General features: G+C 33.4%; 2 protein-coding genes across 2 annotated transcripts in view; one reads left to right on the forward strand and one right to left on the reverse strand.

The window, feature by feature from the left end:
- The window catches only part of Flo2 (flotillin-2), a 172,065-nt gene that overhangs the window by 68,379 nt on the left and 80,623 nt on the right, over positions 1-23,063 (reverse strand). The window lies entirely within an intron of this gene.
- On the forward strand, positions 9,079-23,014 carry LOC143920248 (glucose dehydrogenase [FAD, quinone]-like). The gene is made up of 3 exons (XM_077443035.1): positions 9,079-9,430; positions 20,017-20,916; positions 21,006-23,014. The coding sequence occupies exons 2-3, from the start codon at positions 20,767-20,769 to the stop codon at positions 22,704-22,706; spliced, it is 1,851 nt and encodes a 616-aa protein (XP_077299161.1). The 5' UTR covers positions 9,079-9,430; positions 20,017-20,766; the 3' UTR covers positions 22,707-23,014.

Consider the following 23,063-nt stretch of genomic DNA (forward strand, 5'->3'; position numbering starts at 1 on the left):
ATCACCACGTGAAACAATACTGTGAATTCAGATGCTGATGAAAGTGAAAGCGTATTTAGACAATCACGATAAATATTGGCAAGTCTTACGATGAAGAGTTCTTAAATTTTATTTAAAGAGAAAAAGGAGTTTCATCAATAAGAGATATAAAAAATTACCACTAACACGAAAACCATGTGAACTGTATAAGAGGTATGTAAAAAAAAGGACGGATTGTGCAAAAAAACATTATCGTCTAAAAACTTTTTCAACACTTTTAGCATGACATGCTAAAAAAAGAATAACAAAATGATTTTCATAGAATTATACTACGAGAAAGGGGCATGATTGAAGCAGAGGAAAAAGTACGAGAAGAAAAAACTGTATAACAAAAAAGCGGTTTATAAACAGTCGCGGTCAATGTCAAATTTAAAAAAAGTTTTTTTTACAAAGAACGTTTTATTTTCTTTTTAAATACTAATTATGTTCAATTGACACGCTACGTACATACACTAAATATACTAAAGTACTTATGGCGAAAAGTAAAGTTTTATTATAAGTCAGTTATAGATATATTACAATGAAAAATATTATTGTAAAATATACATTATATGAGCCGTTATATTTGAAAATGGCCGAAGATCAATTTTCAGTTGCAAAAACACTATATCAGTTTGACTTAATTCACTACTTTTAATTCGATATGTCCAGAATCTCGGAAAAGCAGAATAAACCTATTACACAGGCCACTAGTATTTTTAAATATTCTAAAACGCAAAACATTATATGTAATGTTTTGCGAGATATTTCTCGAAATGAAGAAAAGTGAACGCCAATTTAAAATATAACAACTCAAATATCTAATCTGCTATAAAAACTTTATGTTCTAATTAACATTGAAAAGTTATATGAATGCGATTTTGACCTTTAAATACATTTTCAAAACAAAAAAAAAAAAAACAATACATAAGCATATATAAAAAATACACCAAGCTTTCACAACGAACGAATATTGAATAGATATTTATTGATTTTTTATACATGACAATAAACCATGCAATTACAGTCTTATTATAGTGTAACACTTATGATGTATGGCATTTTCTATTACGATTGATAGTTATTCGATACAACACATTTTAATTAATTTGATACAAGCAAAGAAAATCATGATTTTCATTTTCATGCGGGAAATCGAAACAATGCAATAAAAGATACGAGTACATACATATATGGAAAAAAAACGGGTTTCAAGATAACACGAACAGACATTAAATTGATACTCTCTAACGGCCGGCGTAAAATTTTCAATATAAATCAATAAAATAAAAGTCTGCCCTGACATTAACACTTTCTACGTCGTATAAAATAGAATAAAATTGTACCTACGGGTACATATGTTCATATGTATGTACGTATGTGGACATAAAGTAGATATGTATAAACATATTATGAAATGCACTCTCGCACAATAAACGTGGAAATCTCCCGGTTTACGGCCGTTTCGATAATCATCCGTGCAAACTTTGAATGCAACTTTCATTGCACTTCATTTTGCATCGTTGCAGTTTCCCCTTCATAGGTCGAGTAGATTTCGCATAGAGCGCTAAAATCCGGTTTCTACGATTCTACTTACGTATATTATTATATAAATATGCACATACATCCAATGCCTATGAACTTTCATGGTCTCGAAATGGAAACGTCGATTTAATTAATTCATTCATAAAAATTCAACCACAATAATCTAAAACAGCAATGAAACGAACGCAAGCATTGAGAATATCTATAAAATAAATATCAAGATCTATAAAATAAATACGACAGAGAAACACGAATGCTCTCAGTTTACAGCTGTAAGAAAGTGATGGCTTAATTCTATCATAAAATCACCAATAACTCGTAGTTGTGGGTTTATATAGGTAGAATATGGTAAATATCGCGCGAAACATGCAGATTATTTATTAAAGGAGTTTTCAACCTATCATTCATCAATCATTGAATTCAATAATTCATTAAGTGGCCAATATAAATTGCAGCATCACAAAAACAACTGATCTCATAGATCATACAACTAAAATAATTGATGATTAAATTAAAATTGATGGATTCAATAAATCAACGTTGAATGTTATCCCATTGCACGGCTAACGGCGAAAATCAACATTATATAAGTTAAGTTTTTAATTTTCACTCTGAATATCTTAGTTGATTTTTTTATTCGAAGACGATTTCTCAAAGTAGAAGTCTTGCATTATTGCATTTATAGTTATGGATATCAATATAGCAGATCAATCGATGGAATTTTGTTATCAAGTCGAATATCACGAATATTTAAAGTGGGATTTCTATAAAAATGGCAAATTAGACGGATCAAGCACATTTGCGGTTTGTCGCGAAAGCCATGGATCTATATAATTTATACACCGTCATAATTGACGTTACGATGTTGCTATCATTATGAAAGTGAAATCCGACGTATAGGTAAAGACACATTCGAGTGGAGTAATGGACAAGTGTGCCTACCGTTTTTATATCTAATTTATTTAATTCATACAAAAACATTCACATGATTTATTTCGACAGTTCAGTACCGAGCTTCTACTACATTAAGAATGAAAAAAAAAACGTAACGAATTCACACTACACGTTTTAAATGCGAAAGTACAACAAGACATTATAATAATAATGTTAAAAATGTATAACTTAGGTAAATTTCTAGAATGTTGTATTAAATTATTTTAGTAATATAAAATTTATTAATAAAGTAGATTTTGTGACTTTTAAAAGGCCATCACAGTTCAAAATTCTAATACACAGATAAAATGAATTAATAAAAATATTTCTAGATAGCAGTGTAATTTTTTGTAAATAAAATATGTACATATGTAGGTATAAGCAATATGAATGGAAATGCAGTACAATTTACTTAATTCGACCAAAATAATTGGGGTCAGATTTTTTTTAAATGTGGAATATTCATTTAAGTTAATTTTTTAAGTCTTTGTCCCATCTATAATATGTACGCCCTTAAAGTAAACTTGTATATAATCATAAAGTTCTTTAAACAATTCAAATACAAATAAAATGTTACGTGCACCGTCATATTATATATATATGAACTGAAAACACTACTAATTTTTGGTTGTAATTTCAAAATTACATATATAACTTTTGTATTTCGAACGTATCTTAAAAATTTCAAAAACATTTGTAATATTTGATTTGATATTATGAATTACCTGTTGATATTAACTAATATTGTCATATCTAAGTACATACAAACATAATATCAAAATTTATATTAGCCCAACCTTCCCAATAGGATAGTCAGCCGAGATCGGCACCCAGCGTGCAAAATGGGTTCACTATTGTTAACCATTTTTTTGCTCTCTAGCTTTGTAGGTTGACAATAGGCTAACCCTCTTTCCTGGAAAATTAAATCTACTATAAGTAGAGGTAGGACCCGAAGCGTGCCGTTTATTGTTCAATTGTTGTAAATGCTTTGTAAAAAAGGTTCGGCAAACCTTTAACAATGCATTTACAACATTTGAACAATAAACGGCCCCCTCAGGGTCCGGGCTTTAACTATAAGATTTTCATATTACAGAATCGGCCCGACAGTTGCTCTGAAAGGTTTCACTCTTACGTACATATATCAAGACGGCAAAACGAAACCCATCAACCAAGTCTAGACAAGTTACAGTACATAGGTTTGAGAAGAAGTGGTCAAGTTGGAGTAGTTTGGAGACCGGCGGGGATCTGGTACCGACTCCCACTTTCTTGTACCGTTCATCCAGATGCGCATAGAAAATATACGAATGGAATTGATATAAGCCCGCGTGTGCCAAGACGCCATAGCACTTTCATTGTATTTGCCGACCGAGTTACAACAGTGTTACAAGTCCAAAAAGTAGACGAGAGCGCGCATGCGGAGCAAACAAAGACCCACGCGTCTCCGAAACCGATTCCCTAATTGGGCTGATTAATCGTCGGGTTTTTTTTTCTATTTATTTATTTCTTCTCGCGCACGCGAAGTGACAGATCGGCCGTGTCAGTTTAGTCGATGTGTTGTTTGCACTTGCATATTTCATCTGGGAAATCGCCGCCATCCTTGAGATGCATCGAGTTTGCTGAATGGGCGTTCACGCCGCGTTCAACTGAACGCGCGCGCAAATCGCACGTTGCGGTTAAACCATTGTGGAGTCGAGATTATTAATTATCGCAATTATTATGAATGTTGATGAGAGTTGTGGACATTGAACGCTGATATTTGCATACTCTCAAAAGTGTTCGGACGGTAAACAAACGATCGCCTCCAAGTGGATACACGATGAGAATGAAGATGACCGTGTCGAAATTCAATTGGATGATACTAATATACATCGTCGAAATAATCGACGTTCACAAAAACTTTTAGTGTTCAAGGTGAGGTATGTAAGTATTGTAAAAATGCAATTTATTTACTTAATCGTTCATTAGCAAATAAGGAAACAAAAGTTTTGAGCAATCTTTATATGGAAGTTTTCAATTGTACTTATGTACAAACAAAAAAAACCACATACTCATACGAATGTATATTTAAACAGTACATATGATGAATAATTTATATCGCGATAATGTATTTTAGAGACGCATGAAAGTATTGTTACGTAGTCATTAAGTCAGCGGTGTTATTGTTATGGCATTTAATTGTATAATATGAGCCTTTGGAAATAAATTCAATTTAAATGAATGTTTTCACAAACATTTAGATCGTTGCGAAAGCAATATTGAATATTTAAACGCAAAATATAAAACGTGGTCGGCAAAAAAATTGATTCATTATGAAAGGAAACCGTAAAACATATTCAACGAAAACGTGAATTAAAATTGTTAAAACACTGCACCGCACCTTACGTAAAATAATATAATTATTATTCAATAAATAATGCTTATTATATTGTAAGCGGTTAAATAAAATATTATATATTATGAATACGAGAGTGTAATAAAAATTATTTATTACGACTAAAGATAATACATTAACCATTTATGTATTATATTATACATACGTGCATACGACATTAAAATTGCATATATGCAAACAGCCGTATATCGTATTCAAATTACATATGAATTAATAGTTATATTTAGCATACATTAATACATATGATGAAAATGTATATCGAAATAATAGCTATTGTATCCATGAAATCTTCGAATATATGATACATACGAGAGAAAGTCACCGTATTCGGGAAAGCTGCGTCACTTTGATCGATTTCATAAATTAATACTATTTTTAACGACGTCTTTGCGTCGAGATGTTAGTTGGTTAGTCCGCGGTAAACATTTCCCATGGTTATAAAGTGCGATTTATATCGCGTTATAAATCAAGCTTAATAAGCGGACGACGCGAACACATATTGAAACAGTGCAATCTCGTACGCTAATATATGAAATTTTTTATCAAATTACCCTCTGCCGAATAACTTTCGCACGAGATCAGAAACATAAAAGAGGTTTGCAAAAATACACTTCGTCATAAATGGACATTTGATCGTTTAAAATGCACGCGACCCAACTGCAACGCTGAAAACAGGTTCGACTGTGTCTCAAACAGTGGCATGTCGTGAAAATCACCCTGTTTTTGTCGCACAGTCTTACTTACGTGAGCGCGAGCAGGATACAAGGGGACTAGATGACGTCATACCGAGTCCCCTCGTGGAACACTGATCTCAAACCATATACGCAAATGAAAAATGCGGACATGTCGCGTTGGATTGCTTGCAACAATTGCGATTCCAATGCCTGTCAAAATATTTCCGAGACGGTTCTCTCTATAAAAAGTAAGAGGAAATTCGAATAATGACTAATTAATCTCTCAATTGAACGTCGAATGCACTTTTGCAAAAATATTTATATGGAAATAATATGCAATCCAAATAGCGCGCACGTGCTCTCTGATTATACGAAACAATAGATGACACATTCACCGCAGATGTCAAGAGCCCACTCTAAAGTAAGCATTCGCAAGAACGTCAATTTATTAGAAATTCCATTTGCTAACAATTACAACCTCCTTTCACTTATTATGGACGTGTTTTTAATTTTCGGTGCATCCATGTTATTTTGCTAGCGCGATAAAAAAAAAGTAAATCAACGTGAAAGCATCGATTCGGAAATATTTTTAAATGCATGAAACTCTTGGATACACTCGAAAATTATTTAAATAAATACACACAACACCATTACAGTCAAATGTTTCAATGTTCACTCAACCGATGAGAATAATTTGGAGAAAACTTGAATTTTTCCTTTACATACTAGTAAAACTAAAGTAAAGGTACATACATTATTATTCAAGCCAGCAGCATAGCTCGGTCGTTAAGCTTCTGCTTAACACCTTTTGCTTAATCAGAGTTTGCCAATTTTCTCTGATTTCATTGTTGAAATGGTTCCCGATTAAAATTGGCTAAAATCCTTCCTACCTACTATGTCACCACTATTTGAGTATGATTAATGTACAATAAAATTTATGTACAATTCATAGATGTCTCGTTAATTTGCGAGTTTTCAACGACTTGTAATAAAAATGCTGCATTGTTTGGAATTGGCCAGGAAGGCGCATTGGGATTTACCTGTAAGGCCTTCCTGGTATATATGTAAAAAAAAAAATAAATAAATAAATACATATATTGAACTCTAGAATACCGCTGTGTCGTCAAATTAAGGCCTTCGACTTTTGTGTCACACCGGTTTTTACGTACAGTACTGAAAGATGAATGCGAACGGTAGGCCTTGTTCACAAATTAAATAGTAATTTAACAACTTAAGGAAACAACAAAATGTACTCAAATTATGCATGACAAAAATATATAAAAAATAAGTATATTTGTTACGGAAGAAAAACACACAGATATCTTCAATAGAAAAATAAAGAATGAACTTCCATAGAAGGAATATTTTAAAAGAAAAACGATTAAGCATTCACATTCCAGACCCGATGAATATTTAAGATGAATAGTATGACCAACTTAAATGGAGATTCGCAGATTATTTTTAATAATTTCAATGCCAATTTCAGAATATAAATGCATTATTAGTTAATTTATAGTATGTATTATTTTAACGAATGTATTATTATAAAAATTAACACATTATTTGTGGAATATAAAAATTGTGTATTTCACCAAAATCAATTTTCAAAATTTAACAGTACGATATTTATTCGGAAATGTGAAAATTTATATCTCAATAATCGATTAAGTGCATAAATACTCTGATCAATTCATAAATAAGACAACTTATTAAATTTTGTGTAAATATGAATTCACACATGTATGTATTATTGAAACAAAAAACAAAAATATTAAAAATACACAATTTGACCTCATTTGTTTAAAAACAAAATGGAATCTTTGGAAGGATCAAAGGAATGTGAAGTTCAATTTCAAAATATATTACAGATTAACTTAACCAGCAGCATAGCATGTAATGCTTTCAAACTGAATGGACACGGGTTCAATTCCTCCGGCTCTGCTGGCCAGACCTTGGATATGTGACTCCAAGTCGATCGTTTCCAATCAGAGTTTGCCAATTCATCTGATTTTCAATGAAACGGTTCCAGCAAATTGGCAACCTTACCTATTTTCTTGTAACACCAAATCTCGAATTTCACTGAATTGTATATAAAATGCTGGAAATTTACCTTAATGTATCTGTGAAAGTTAATTGATATGTATTTACTGAATTTCGCTGAATTGTTTGAAAACTCTGCAAATTTACAAATTTGACCATAGATGTCTCTGTGGGTGTTGATTGATATGTATTTACTTTGTATAATACTTGTATCAACATGTACAATGCGTCTGGCCAGGAAGGCGCATTTGGGGTTACCCGTTAGGCCTTCCTGGTGTAGATTAAAAATAAATAAAAGTAAAGTACATAGTTCTAATCTATCTAAGAGAGGATTTGCGTTTAATCGTATTTACATAGTTTAGACGGAAGTCATTTAATAGCAATACAAAAATCGCAATTTAAATCGACCTGGAGTCACAAATCCAAGGTCTGGTCAGCAGAAACCAGTGAGATTTGAACCCGTGACCACTCTATTCCAGATATTATATGCTAACCACTATTCTATTCTGCTACTTATGTATGTATGTACATAGAAAAAAGAGTCTACGCAATTTTGTTGGATTGGCGACTTTTATGCGAGTCTCTTGAAATTGCGAGGTTCTACCTGTGCTACCAGTTTATCATACAGAAGAAGCGAGTGATCGGTCAACGGATAATAATAGGAACAAATGCGCAACGCGCTCAATGTGACAATTATGTATAGGTATAGTAATCGATTACGAGGAAACCATTGCAGCAGGACGCGGCAATTTTGTTGGATTGGCGACTTTTATGCGAGTCTCTTGAAATTGCGAGGTTCTACCTGTGCTACCAGTTTATCATACAGAAGAAGCGAGTGATCGGTCAACGGATAATAATAGGAACAAATGCGCAACGCGCTCAATGTGACAATTATGTATAGGTATAGTAATCGATTACGAGGAAACCATTGCAGCAGGACGCGGCAATTTTGTTGGATTGGCGACTTTTATGCGAGTCTCTTGAAATTGCGAGGTTCTACCTGTGCTACCAGTTTATCATACAGAAGAAGCGAGTGATCGGTCAACGGATAATAATAGGAACAAATGCGCAACGCGCTCAATGTGACAATTATGTATAGGTATAGTAATCGATTACGAGGAAACCATTGCAGCAGGACGCGGCAATTTTGTTGGATTGGCGACTTTTATGCGAGTCTCTTGAAATTGCGAGGTTCTACCTGTGCTACCAGTTTATCATACAGAAGAAGCGAGTGATCGGTCAACGGATAATAATAGGAACAAATGCGCAACGCGCTCAATGTGACAGTTATGTATAGGTATAGTAATCGATTACGAGGAAACCATTGCAGCAGGACGCGGACGTTTGGTATTGCGATTTTCTTCCGGCGGACGACGTGCAAGTGGTTTGCTCTCTCTTTGAGCAAACCACCTGCTTGCTCCCCACCAACAACGTCGATAGCTGTCAAGCGAAAACGAAAGTTATGTATGGCGAGCCAGTGCACCGCCGGTATCACCAGCTGGTAAAAGTATTCAGAGCTCGGACAGAAGCGGTAGACAGTATTATAGCCCACGGAAATCCGACTTTGCCAATCCATATTCGACTAGACCGATCGGGAGATAACGGATCGCGACTCTCAGCTGGTCAGCTGAAAACGAATCGAGAAAATCGAAAGTGTTACTACTGCAGTAGTTCTCTTGTGCCCGATACGGAAATAAAAGAGTTGTTATCTATCGTTCATTGGAACTAGTGACTGTGCCGTGCTAGAGGTGAATCGTGTTATATTACAGAAAAAAAATTAAGAAGACAACATTGTATGACAAGAACGCGAAATGGATACCGAGCGAAGGTAAAAAAAGTGACATGAAATAGATTTTACAATAGTCTCGATTTAACGGCATCATATTAACCAAGACCACCCAAGCATTTTGATTTTTAAATGCTTTTTATTATTACTATAAATTATGTTCACAATACATCTTGTATCTATTTTAATAGCTACTGATCTACTGATCATTTTCTATTTTACAATTTTGGTTTAATTTTGTTAGTAATCATAGTATTATATTATTCTAAAGTTAATGTACAGCATAATAGGAAAAAGAGCTAAAAAAACCTATTTACAATTCTAATAAATGCTCATAATACATCTAATACATAATATTAATTAAAGAATCTCTAAAATCGACGATCTAAAGCAGACATTTTGTTGTAATCACCGAGACTCTTCACAAGTGTGTTAGTATGGTTATTAGTGATTATGTCATATAATCTACTGGTTAGTTTGTTAGTAATGTCTGTAACAAACGGAATATTATTTATGGCATGCAGTTTTTTCAAGTTAGTATATATGGGTGTGTTATAATCACCCAAGCATTAAAAAAAACAGTAATAAATAAATAAGTTATGTGCACAAAAACACGTGTGATCATTAGTGATTCTGTGACGGTACGTCTCGGGACTTTTCCCCCATGAATTTCTGGCTATTTTGCTGTCTCGAGTCCCGGGACTTTTAACAAAATAAAGTAAAAACTCCCGGGACTCGAGACTTTCTAATTTAAAATGAGGTTAATATATGTATATTACATTTTTTTGTTGAAAGTAGTATTTTTATGGTTGAAACTCCTGAAAAAACTGTTTTTCCTTTTATAAAAAAGGAAATCATATAGAAGACGACCGACTAACTGTAATAGAAGTATTATACCAGAAAAAGTATCAATGCCTGAAGATGACTCTCATTATTCCAACGAAGATTCCATTGAAGAAAGTGACTGCGAAACTGATAATTCTGAGACTAGGAATAATGTAGTGAGTTTGAAATCAAGCTTCTGTGATGCTATAGAAACTCGTTAAATTATAAAATTGTTCAGAAGAGGCTTAAAATATGTAAAAAGTGAATTTGGTATTGAGCTTATGTTATACTTAGATGTAAAAACAAGGTGGAATACGTTGATACCCATGATAGAATGATTTCTAAGATTACAAAACTGCATTGCAAAATCGTAGATTGACTTGAATATGAGCCATATTTGAAACGAATCGGATATTACTAAAATGCATTAAAAAATACGCCTTTAGCTTTCTATCACACACAATACATACAAATATTTATATAAAAAAAATCTATAATTTTATTAATGGGCAATCAAAAGTCCCGGGACTTAACAATGTTTCGAGTCCCGAGACTTTGAAAAAGCCGAGACTTCAGAAACATTAGGGATCAATATATGTTAGGATTTATTTTCACAATAAATCAAAATATGCTGAACTGTAAACTACTCATTTTTAAGTGTAAGAAACTTGTTATAATCCTATTCAAATTTTAATTCAAAAAATGATTGTTCATAAATAGAACAATATGTAAAATAGCTAATGTAATAATGTTGTAATTTTAATGTCAAAAATACCTATAAGCTGATTACCGTAAGCATTTAAATAATTGGCTTGAAAAATGTCAATGCAAATAGATATTTAAATTTCCAAAGATTTCGTTGAGCCGTTAAGTATCCAAAAGTCCAATATTGTTCAACGCGAACACGTTTTACTATTTAGCGGAGTTCATTATTTTAAAGCTACATATTATGTCTCAATCTGTACCATAAACGAAATGAAAGAAAAAATGTGAAATATAAAAAAAATAAAGCAACAATTTTTGAACAAGAATTTGTTAACAGTTGCCACTTTTTACATAGAATAAACTTTTATTTAAAGGAAATGGGTCAGCTGTCCTCTAAATATCAAATTATTACTATTAAAATATATAAATTTTCGTGCATACGTAAGATAAATGTGATAGTGAAATATTTATTGGGTAGATTACGTACATATGAATAAACATGTAATTACGAGACGTGCGAGGAATAATTGTTGTAAATTTAGTGTTCGAGTACCGAGTCCGTGAAAAACACAATAGAAATGACCGAGAAAATATGCAAATGTGTCACTTTTACAACAATCAGTATGAATATTGAATAATGTTTCATAACAGTATATTTTTCTATTCATTTTTTTGCATTTCTGTCAATGAAATATACATATAGCGGAAGTAAGTGTTGTGAGGTAATATCGTTTTTATTACGAACCTCAAACTTGACATTGTCGTCGAACAATTACCGTGGATAAACGTTCGTACAACCTTGCTTTGAGTTTGATTTAATACTATTTGTATGTAAGTAAATCGGTTTAATGGACAGCGAACTGTAAAGTTAATGTGACAGTGAATTTATTATAATAGCAGGAAACGTTATTTCAATTGTACAAAAGAATACCGTTTAAAAACTACATACGATTGATGAAGATAACGGTACGACGAGAAATATCCGGGTCATCAAAATCAACAATTAAAATATCTTTAACAACACTATCTAAACATAATAGACAATTAAATGCAAATTTTAATTATTTAGAACGAAACATATTGCGATCTTATCTTTGAACCAAAACGAAATTGATTAAGTTTGATATTATGTGTAATGTACCTTTATATACTAGTCAGAAGAATTTTAAAGAAAATTATGTGTATGTATAACAGTTAAATTATTTCATTACCAATTGGACACCTCAACAGCTATTTTAGTAGTGAAATTTTAATAAAAAAATGAACGTCATTAAAACGAAAAAAAAAATAAACGAACGTCAATTTAAAACGAATAGATTTAAATAATTATCACATAATCCTCGCTAAAAACTTGCTCACATGCATAACTTTTAAATATAAAAATAATGAATCGATAACATTAACAGTTATAGAAGAAAAAAATAAGATTAACCACAGAATGCACATTTTTTTTAAATCGTTGCTTTCGTTTTTTGAAATCATAAAAAAATTGTGAAGTATGGAGTAATTTATGGGAAAAAAAAATTGTCCAAAAGTTTGTAGTAATATTGAATGCGACCTCTATTTTTCGATGTTGACCCATATATGGATATGGGTCAACATCGAAAAATGGTCCAGAAACAAGAAGTGAATACTATCCGACACACTCTTCATATAAAAACCAATTAATCATACATTTTTTAAATAAAATAATAGAAATTATACAAAAAAAAAAAATCAAAACATTGCGCTTTTAAACTTTAAAATAAAATCTTGATTGATTTTTGTCTTGTTGATATGAAAATATGTTTGTTGTCAACTGCACAGTCTACCACTCACTTGTAATTTAACATCTGAATCTTTGACGTGATGTTTAATTGCAATATCAAAGACTCAATTATATACTGAGATTCAAATTCAATTTCAATTAAAAAATATGTTTATAAATTAAACACATTTTGAAATACTATTTATTTTGGCACTAAAAAAATTTTCAATAACAAACACTTTAAGTAAACATCATCTTCCCCAAAAGACAACTGTAAGGGCGAAATCACACAGCGGTGAATGAGGGATGTGGGTTTTTTTTTAGATAGTTTTAAACATATAGAAAAAATGTCACGTTCGTAGGATGCGTACGTGGTATAGTCCTTTGAATACGATACATTCGACCGTTCGTAGTTGAAATTGTATGGTAGTATTGGATACAAGTTCTTCAAATATGGGATACACCGTTATCGATCACTGTCAAGCAAGGATAAAATTTTACCTAAAATGGTCCAAAGGATCGTTTTGGTATATATACATCACTGTAAAGCAAGGATTAACACTAGTATAGAATTTCAACGAAACAGCTGATTGTGTTTCGTTTTGAAAGGACGGTACCATGTATATACCACATGATACCACGTATGTAAACACGTACACCATATTTTTTCTGTATGTTTAAAACAATCTAAAAAAAACGTCCCACATACCACATTCCACATACCGCGCTGTGTGATTTCGCCCCTATTAAAGCTGCTGAACGCTGTCGACCATCACGAGTCTTTTCTTTAACCCTTTGCCCGCGTCACCAAATTTAGCGAACATGCCCTGTACGCGGCTGCTTTTTTGCGGATTTTGTTATCGCGTTTTCGACTATAAATATAGGTTGTAATATTTTTTTGAATTTTACAACCTATATTTATTTTTTTTGACTACTGCCATCTATTGAATTTGGTAAAGTATACATTTAGTAATATTTTCAACCAAGTTATAAAATTTTAACACAATAGACGGCTCTTATACAGGTTGGAACTTCCAAGACATCTATGCGTGTCTCGCGCGCTGAGGGCATGTTCGCTAGGACATGTATAGTAGTCGTACGCGGTGCAAAGGTTAAGTGAACTGAGATATCTTAAATAAAAAAGACTAATATTATTCGGTTGTAAGAACATTTTATTATATTCAATTGTTTGTGGTCGAAGTGCAAATTTCGATATTCAAGACCAATTTTCAAAAACTATCCGACTACAATAGAATTGGCCGTCTGGAAATTAATGTGACTAAAGATTCATCTCGTGAATCATCATGTCAATGTCAAACTACGACCAAATTCAGCCGGTAAAAAATGCAACCTAAGAATTTTCCAGAAGAGTTGTCAAAGGTGAAAGCTGCTATTTCCTGATCGGCGGACATGTGTGTGCAATGACGGTTTTCACTGGGCATCAGCGATGGTCGAGTCAGAGTCAAGGCACGTCTCTGTTGTAACGCGTTATGCATTAATCGAGTTGATGGCGTTTTGGGGAAAGGTGAAACCGCAGCGTCCGAATCGCTTTCTAGCGGACCACAATTAAATAATCGTGAGCTGGCTAAAATTCAAATGAATCACGGTAACATTCCTATCTTTATTGGGATCGAACGGTGTCCGAATGGAATTCGTATCCATACAATGATGATCGGCTCAAATTATATAGTATTGCAATTGAATACACAACTACGAATTTAATATTTTACATATATATTCAGAAAATAATAAACGGAACAATTTATTATTTGGACAATTACGCCAGTGGTGTATATGTAGCCAAAATAAATATAACTTACCATAGAAAATTTCAGATATAAATGTATGTATGTATAATACAGTATATTTATCGCTATTCGTGCTACATTCAATTCGACAGCCCACAAATTATATAATAATATAAGAATTTGGTAATTAATAAGCAAAAAAAAAAAATTGGGTGTGAAGGGGTCGAAAAAAATAGTGGAAGAAAAATCAAAGAGTAAACTGCCACTTCTGGCTGACGGATGCTTACCAAATTTTATACATAACTTGGAATTAAGCTTAAACTTCTAGATATGAAAATTCAGTTCAATAAACCAAAAGGTTTCTGTGAAAAACATAAAAAACCTCGATTCTCTAGTATTCTCGAGTAAAAGTAATACTTCCGGCTAAGGTAAAAATATTCAAAAAATAATAGGGTATAAAATTTATAATTTCCATTCCATGTAAAAAAAAATCAGTTTGATTCGGTTAGGGGTTTGGGAGATAATTGAACTCACCTCAATTGACCACTCTGTTCAAAGCACTATATGCTAACCAATAGTCTATTTTGCTGTTTAAATATATATCCAGGTCGATCGTTTCCTACCAGAGTTTGCCAATTTATTTGATTTTCATTGAAACGGTTCCAACAAATTGGCAAACTTACCCATTTTCTCGCAAAATCTCAAGTATTCAGCAATCCCGAATTTCGCTGTATTGTATAAAATGCTGCAAATTTACAAATTTTATCATAAATTTCTCTGTGGATATGTATAATATTTATGTACTTTGTATAATACTAATAATATTTCTATCAAATGTACAATGTTTCTGGCCTGGAAGGTGCATCGGTGTTACCTGTTAGGCCTTCCTGGTATAAATTAAAGATGAAATAAAAAAAAAATTATTATACATATTATTTATTTATTTATTTTATTTTATTTCATACCAGGAAGGCATTACAGGTAAACCCCAATGCGCCTTCCTGGCCAAATTACAAACAATACACCATTTTTTATTATATACATAAGTCGCTAAATTACGAGACACTGACTTAAACTCGATAATTTAACGAGACATCTATGAATTGTACATACATTTTTATTGTAATATTTACATTAATCATACTCAAATAGTGGTGACATAGTGGGTAGGAAGGATTTTTAGCCAATTTTTAATCGGGAATCGTTTCAACAATGAAATCAGAGAAAATTGGCAAACTCTGATAGGAAACGATCAACCAGGAGTCACAAATCCTGGTCTGACCAGCAGCATTACAGATATACTCAGAAAAATTCTTTTCAATCGAGGTCAGCTCAAGGGATCGAACTCGGCGCCTCTCAGTGTTAAGCAGAAGCTTAACGACCGAGCCACGCTGCTGGCATTATGTGTGTACATAATAATAAATAGCCAGTACTTTGAACTGAATCACCAATAACTGCGATTTTGCAACGTTCATTATAGTACAATAAGAGAGGTCACATTCATATGATCGTCAGCGCCGCAAAATCGTCGCTAATTTGCCAAACGTCAAAAACAAATCATATTTAGACACCACGAAAAACGTGACGTAACAAGCAACACTTACAAGACACAGAACATTACACATGGCGTTTTTGTGCAAATTGTGCAATATCAGTATTAAGGACACGAGACTTTCGGACAGAACGACTATCGATCATAATAGCACATATAAAACTAAATACGACGACGTAACAAATAATGGACTCGTTATTAACCACCTACGTTAGACGAGACCGTCGATAATATAATTTTCCACATTTTTAAGCGGAAAGTTTTACGTAACTCTTCGATAAGTATGCGATCAAGCTTTTTAATTATTCATCAGATCGTCACACACCATATACATATCTGGGTTGTCTGTGCACTTCTGTGTGCGGTTAGAATCGTGTTTCTAATCACGTAGACCGGACAAAGAAAAAATACCATGGCTTATGTATGCATTTCGTAACGTTTTCACTGCATATTATTTCCGAGCGGTAGTGAAAGTTCTCAGTAAAGGGCAAGGGCAGCCTTTTACAATTGAAGCGTGTCCATTCTCGATAGTACATGCAAATTCAAGAACAACAAATTTGACACGTGGCATTGACCTTGCACTATTAAAAGAACATATACCGTTGGAAAAATTCTATTTATACGTATCGATTAAGTGTAAATGAAATTGCTGTAATTAAAGTGTGTTGATAGATAGTATGTAGACCCCACAATTATGCCGTAAAAACAACAAATTACGTATATATTTATATGAAGACGATCGATTATATTCGCAAGTGGTATATGCGATTAACTTTTACGGAAAAGTGCACGCATGACGCTTCAATTAAAATATTATTTTACAGTGTAATTTATTTGCGATGTTTAAACTATTATGAGCATGCTTGAATTATTATAATCGAAAATTTCCGGACACGGTATGATTTAATGAGTTCATTTCACGATTGAAATTTTTTATTCAGATTGAATCTATTGTAAAGATTGTAAAATGAGATTAGTGGAAATTAAAAAAAAAACGTTATATGAAGTCACCTTGTACAACATTGGCTACATCCACACTACCGATATCTACACCCGATATTTACGAATTTATCCAAAACCAGTTCCTAAATAGCAACCACAGGTTGCAATATGGGAACTGGATATGGAAAATTCGAAAATATCGGGTGTAGATATCGGTAGTGTGGACGTAGCCATTCAGAATATATACATATGTATATTCACATATTTACTAGAATTTATATATATATAAATTTAAAAGAAAAAAAATATAGCTTAAGTTTTTTTTAAATAAATTGAATGTCAAAATCACATTAATTCTAAGGTTTAATATAGGGTTTTCATTCCAAATTGAGCCTTTTCATTTCAAATTAAACCTTTTTCATTTCGAATTGACTCTTTTTCAATGTCAATTTGAAATGAAAAGGGGTCAATTGCTCGAAATTCAAATCGTCAAATGCGGGAAATTGCTCGAAAGAAGAAAAGTGGACTTATGCCACTAATTATAGCGGCTCATATATAGATAAAGTAGAAATTAACTTTCATTGGTAAATTTTAATAAATACATGCAATATGTATCTACATTTGTATATATATAAAATATATATACATATATAAAATATATATACATATATAAAATATATATACATATATAAAATATATATACATATATAAAATATATATACATATATAAAATATATATACATATATAAAATATATATTATATATAAAAATGAATGTCTGTGTGTGTGTCTCGAATAGGCTGCTAAACCACTGAACCGGTTGCGATGAAACTTTCGGGATTTGTTGTGAGCATGTCCGGGAAGATTACTGTGAAAAAAAAACGGAAACGGAAACGGGAAAAACGGGAATGAGTGTCATTGCAACGCAATAATTTCAAATGTGTCGCTACCTGCGTTTTTCCGACAAATGGGAACGGGAACGGGAATGGGAACGGGAATTGCATGCGTTATTATGGCATTGCAACGCATGCCGGGGTTCAGCTAGTATAGATTAAAAAACCTCACCCCTTTTACCCTAGAAAATACATACATCGTATAAATACATAAAAAAAAATACATATGTATGTACACATAATTAAGTTGTTCGATAAAGCATAACAAACTACTAAACATCGCCTTACACTCATTAGATAGTAACAATTTTCCGTGTAATACGCTCTTTTGTATTTTGAGTCGCGTGCACGTAATCGATTTTCACAAACGACGGCACACAAAGAAACGGAAAAATCGTGTTGTTGCACAACGGCAGGGTCAAAATCAGACTTTTGAAAAAAAATCCAGTAATGTGGGAAACGCGGCAATCTCAACGTGATAATTTGAACGGAGGTGTACGTGGATATCTCGAATGGCGAAACATCACGAAGCGCTCCCCGGGGTTGCGTAAACGTGCAATCGTGATGGATTGCGTGCGGCGCGTCGCGTCTCAAGCGTGACCAATTTCAGTCGTAAATATTACAAACAGTACACACACACACACAGAAGCAATACTGATTAATGTCTCTTTTAGACATCAAACAAGCAAAATTTAAAGAGGCTGCTTTAGTTTCAAAAATGAGACAAACAATACGATCAATACAATCGATAAAAGCATTTATACAATACGAATTCATACAAATAACATCCACAGTGACATCTATGGAGAAATTTTTGCAGCATTTTTATCACACAAATCGGCGAACCTCAAGACGCTGAATAACTTGTGATTAGGAAAGGAGATGCCAAAGAACCGTTTCAATAAAAATCGGAAAAATTGGCAAATTCTGGTAAGAAACGATCGATTTGGAGTCACAAATCAAAGTCTGGCCAGCAGCTACTAGTGGGAATCAAACCGTGACGACTTTGCTCGAAAGCATAATATGCTAACCACTAGTCCAAAAAATGAATTCGAGAATGGGGAAATATGAATGCATTGTCTTTGTGCACTTTGGGCGTTGATTGGTAATATTTTATTGATAACTGGCTTACCTCGTTAAAATAAACTGTTAATACTATATTATATTGAGTATTTTCTATTGAAACATGTTTATTAAGATAGTGTTCTGACCACACTATATTTTGTTTTCGTTTAAAAGGGTTAACTGGAAGTGTGCTGAACTTTAAATCGGTAAAATTGCGAGCAAAAAGCTCGTACTAGTGTTTAATCGTATTTACACGAATCTGAATTGAATTAATAGGGATAATATATTAAATTATCTTTATATGAGAATTAAATAAAATTCCACTTAGAAAAATCATATTTCGACTATTCTTGTGGATTAATAACAAAAATTCTATTGATAACTGGCTTACCTCGATAAAATAAACGTATTTTTGTTATTAATCCACAAAAATAGTCGAAATATGATTTTTCTCAGTGGAATTTTATTTAATTCTCATATAAAGACAATTCAATTTTTTCCCTATTAATTCAATTCCGATTAGTGTAAATACGAGTAAAGAATAGTACGAGTTTTTAGCTCGCAATTTTACCGATTTAAAATTCAGCACACTTCCAATTAACCCTTTTAAACGAAAACAAAAATAGTGTGGCCAGAACACTATCCCAATAAACATGTTTCAATAGAAAATAACTCAATATAAAATAGTACTAACGGTGGGAAAAAAATCCCAAGTAAAAATACGTACTATTGACTTTTGATTTGAACTGGACGACTACTTAGAGAAATTTGAAAGCTGAAAAGTACTACAAACGAAAGATAAAATACCCGACTATAGATTGCAATATTCATTTTGAGCAGAAAATTGACAGATTTTGAGACATCGACCGAACAACACCAAGATATAGAAAAATCGCGTGATTTAAAAAAAAAACATACATATATCTCCGAATCTCGAGCCAATCAACATTTTATAACCAGATTCATGTTCACTGGGCATAGATCTATAAGAAAAGTCATATCTCGTCTCTGAACCAAAAAAAAAAGTCGTTATTTGTCGAACAGTGTAATTATTCCTAATGCATGTGACGGGTAACATTCATGTTGAAGGAGTGTTGTCTATAGATACAAAATTCTATATAAATTTTGACATGAGTCCAATGTTGTTTTCAGACCAGGTTTCCGGAGAGGCGTCACTGCCTGAAGCCGCACTGAAATGGGCCAAGAGCACTCGACGACTTCTAATAGAGATCGCCAGAAGAGAGGTGCCCACAGGACCCACACGTCCCACAACCGAGATCCAGACCCGACCCGAGGTTCAAACCCGCACTGCAACAAGCACTCCTCCAAGTGTTCGTCGTCGTCTAGCAGTTACGTTACAGCCATTTCTAGAACGAACTCCACCACCTCGTCGTCATTATCGAAGTCAAACCACCACTTACCAATATACACTAATGTGCACTATAGAGATGTCAACAACAATGACATATATAAGCCTTTGAAGATAAATAAAAATAACATACACAAGTTGAAGATATTGAACGCGGACAAAGACACAGCTATATATCTAGAAAAACACCTGTCTATAAAGTCATACTTAGACCAGGGCGAGGCGAAGAAGAAAAATTGTGGACCGATACCTCCAGCACCTGCACAGAAAAAGGCCGGAATAAGAAATTACACTCCGAAAATTTTGACCGAAAAAGAGCCCCAAAAAGATTTGGAGCATTGGATTTGACACGTAAACCAAACTATACTGTTACCATTATAAGTACAAATCATCAATATAGTACTATTTTAAAACCATAATTAATATTAAACGATGATTACAGATGTGATAAAATATTAGCCCTATAAAAAATTTATGTACTATAAATAATATCAACAAGAGATAATCAAGAAAATTAAATATAATATTGAAAAATGGCTTTCTTCGGGTCAATAGCAACCTTGGGTGGTTTAGCACAATCACCATCAATAGTTGCATCAGTATTGCCATTGTTCGCTATTGCTCTTACATACTATAGATATCACTCCGTAGATCCAGAGTCTTTTCCTAGAGAAGAACATAATGTAACTATAATATAAATGTATATATATATATATTTTTTTTTAAAACACGAACGATTCAAAAATATAATTTATGTTTTGTAAAATTTCAGTTGCTGCCTATGTATGACTTCATAGTGGTAGGCGGTGGATCAGCTGGTGCAGTAATAGCTTCTAGATTATCTGAAAATAGAAACTGGACTGTTTTGTTATTAGAAGCGGGAGGTCACGAAACTGAAATATCAGACATACCAACATTGGCGGGATACACACAGCTTTCTAATCTCGATTGGAAATATCAAACGCAACCATCTCCAAATCGAAGTTATTGTTTGGCTATGCAAGCCGATCGTTGCAACTGGCCACGGGGAAAAGTATTGGGTGGATCAAGTGTTCTCAATGCAATGATATACGTAAGAGGAAACAAAAATGATTACGATTTATGGGAAACTTTAGGAAATGTTGGATGGTCTCATGACAATGTCTTGCCATACTTCAAAAAGTCGGAAGATAATCGCAATCCATACTTAGCGAAATCTCCATACCATTCGACTGGCGGTTATTTAACAGTACAGGAAGCACCTTGGAGAACTCCATTATCGGTGTCGTTTTTAAAAGCGGGAATGGAATTAGGATATGAAGTCAGAGATTTAAACGGCGAACAACAAACTGGGTTTATGTTAGCTCAAGCTACGATTAGAAGAGGTAGCAGATGTAGTACGGCCAAAGCGTTTTTACGACCCGTTAGATTGAGAAGAAACCTTCACATAGCCCTAAATTCCCAAGTCACCAAGATACTGATCAACAGTAAACGACGGGCATACGGAGTACAATTCATACGAAACGGAGTGAAGTATACGACAAAAGCCGCCAAAGAAGTGATTGTATCTGGCGGATCGATTAACAGTCCTCAATTGTTGATGCTTAGCGGTATAGGTCCAGCTAGCCATTTAGCCGAACACAATATACCCGTTATAGCCGACCTGAAAGTGGGACACAATTTGCAAGATCACGTCGGATTGGGTGGATTGACGTTCATCATAAACGATCCGATTAGCTTTTCTAAAGCGAGATTTTCAAAACCAGCATACGGTCTCGAGTACGTGGTGAACGAAAGAGGACCGATGACTTGTCCTGGAATTGAAGGACTAGCATTCGTCAACACAAAATACGCACCCAAGTCTGGTCTTTGGCCTGATGTACAATTTCACTTCGGACCAGGTTCAGTCAATTCAGACGGTGGTGATAACATCCGTCATATAGTCAATTTAAGAGAGAGAGTTTACAATACTGTATATAAACCACTTCTTAAATCAGAAACGTGGACTATTCTTCCACTACTGTTGAGACCGAAGAGTTCCGGATGGGTTCGACTGAAAAGTGCAGATCCACTGGAATATCCAACTATACATCCCAACTATTTCGCTCACAAGGAAGATATACAAATCCTAACTGAGGGAATTAAGATAGCTATGGCAATATCGAATACGTCAGCTTTTCAGCGGCATGGTTCAAGACCGTTGACAATACCGATGCCCGGTTGTAAGCACTTGGAATTGTTTAGCGATGAATATTGGGAGTGCAGTATGAAACATTTCACTTTTACCATTTACCATCCGACTGGAACGTGTAAAATGGGACCATCGGATGATCCAGATGCAGTCGTAGATCCCAGATTGAGGGTATATGGAGTTACCAATTTGAGAGTGGCGGATGCTAGTATAATGCCCACAATAGTGAGCGGAAATCCCAACGCTCCTGTAATAATGATTGGTGAGAAAGTGAGTGATATGATAAAACAAGATTGGTCATGACACGGCTTAAAAGCGAATAAAAAAACTTTAAAAATTATATAAATTTATTTTTGGTTGAAGTGTAAATATTGATCCTGCAATAGCAAATATGCAAAAAATAAATTTAGTCCGTAAGCTATTGTATAGGTATGATGAGGTGCATACGATGCGTGGAAGAAAGCCATAATACTAACGAAGGTAAACTTTTGAAAAATAATACATAAGAACAATAGTTATTTAATTGAAAATGTTATTATATTACATAAATATTAATCGAATTGAGTTAAAAATTATAAATTAGTTTGTAACGAAATATCACGTTTGAATACAAAAAAGAAATTAAAAAAATCTAGTCATAAAAATGTAAAGTCAACATTT

This window comes from Arctopsyche grandis, chromosome 12, assembly GCF_051622035.1.
Source record: "Arctopsyche grandis isolate Sample6627 chromosome 12, ASM5162203v2, whole genome shotgun sequence".
Classification (NCBI taxonomy): domain Eukaryota; kingdom Metazoa; phylum Arthropoda; class Insecta; order Trichoptera; family Hydropsychidae; genus Arctopsyche; species Arctopsyche grandis.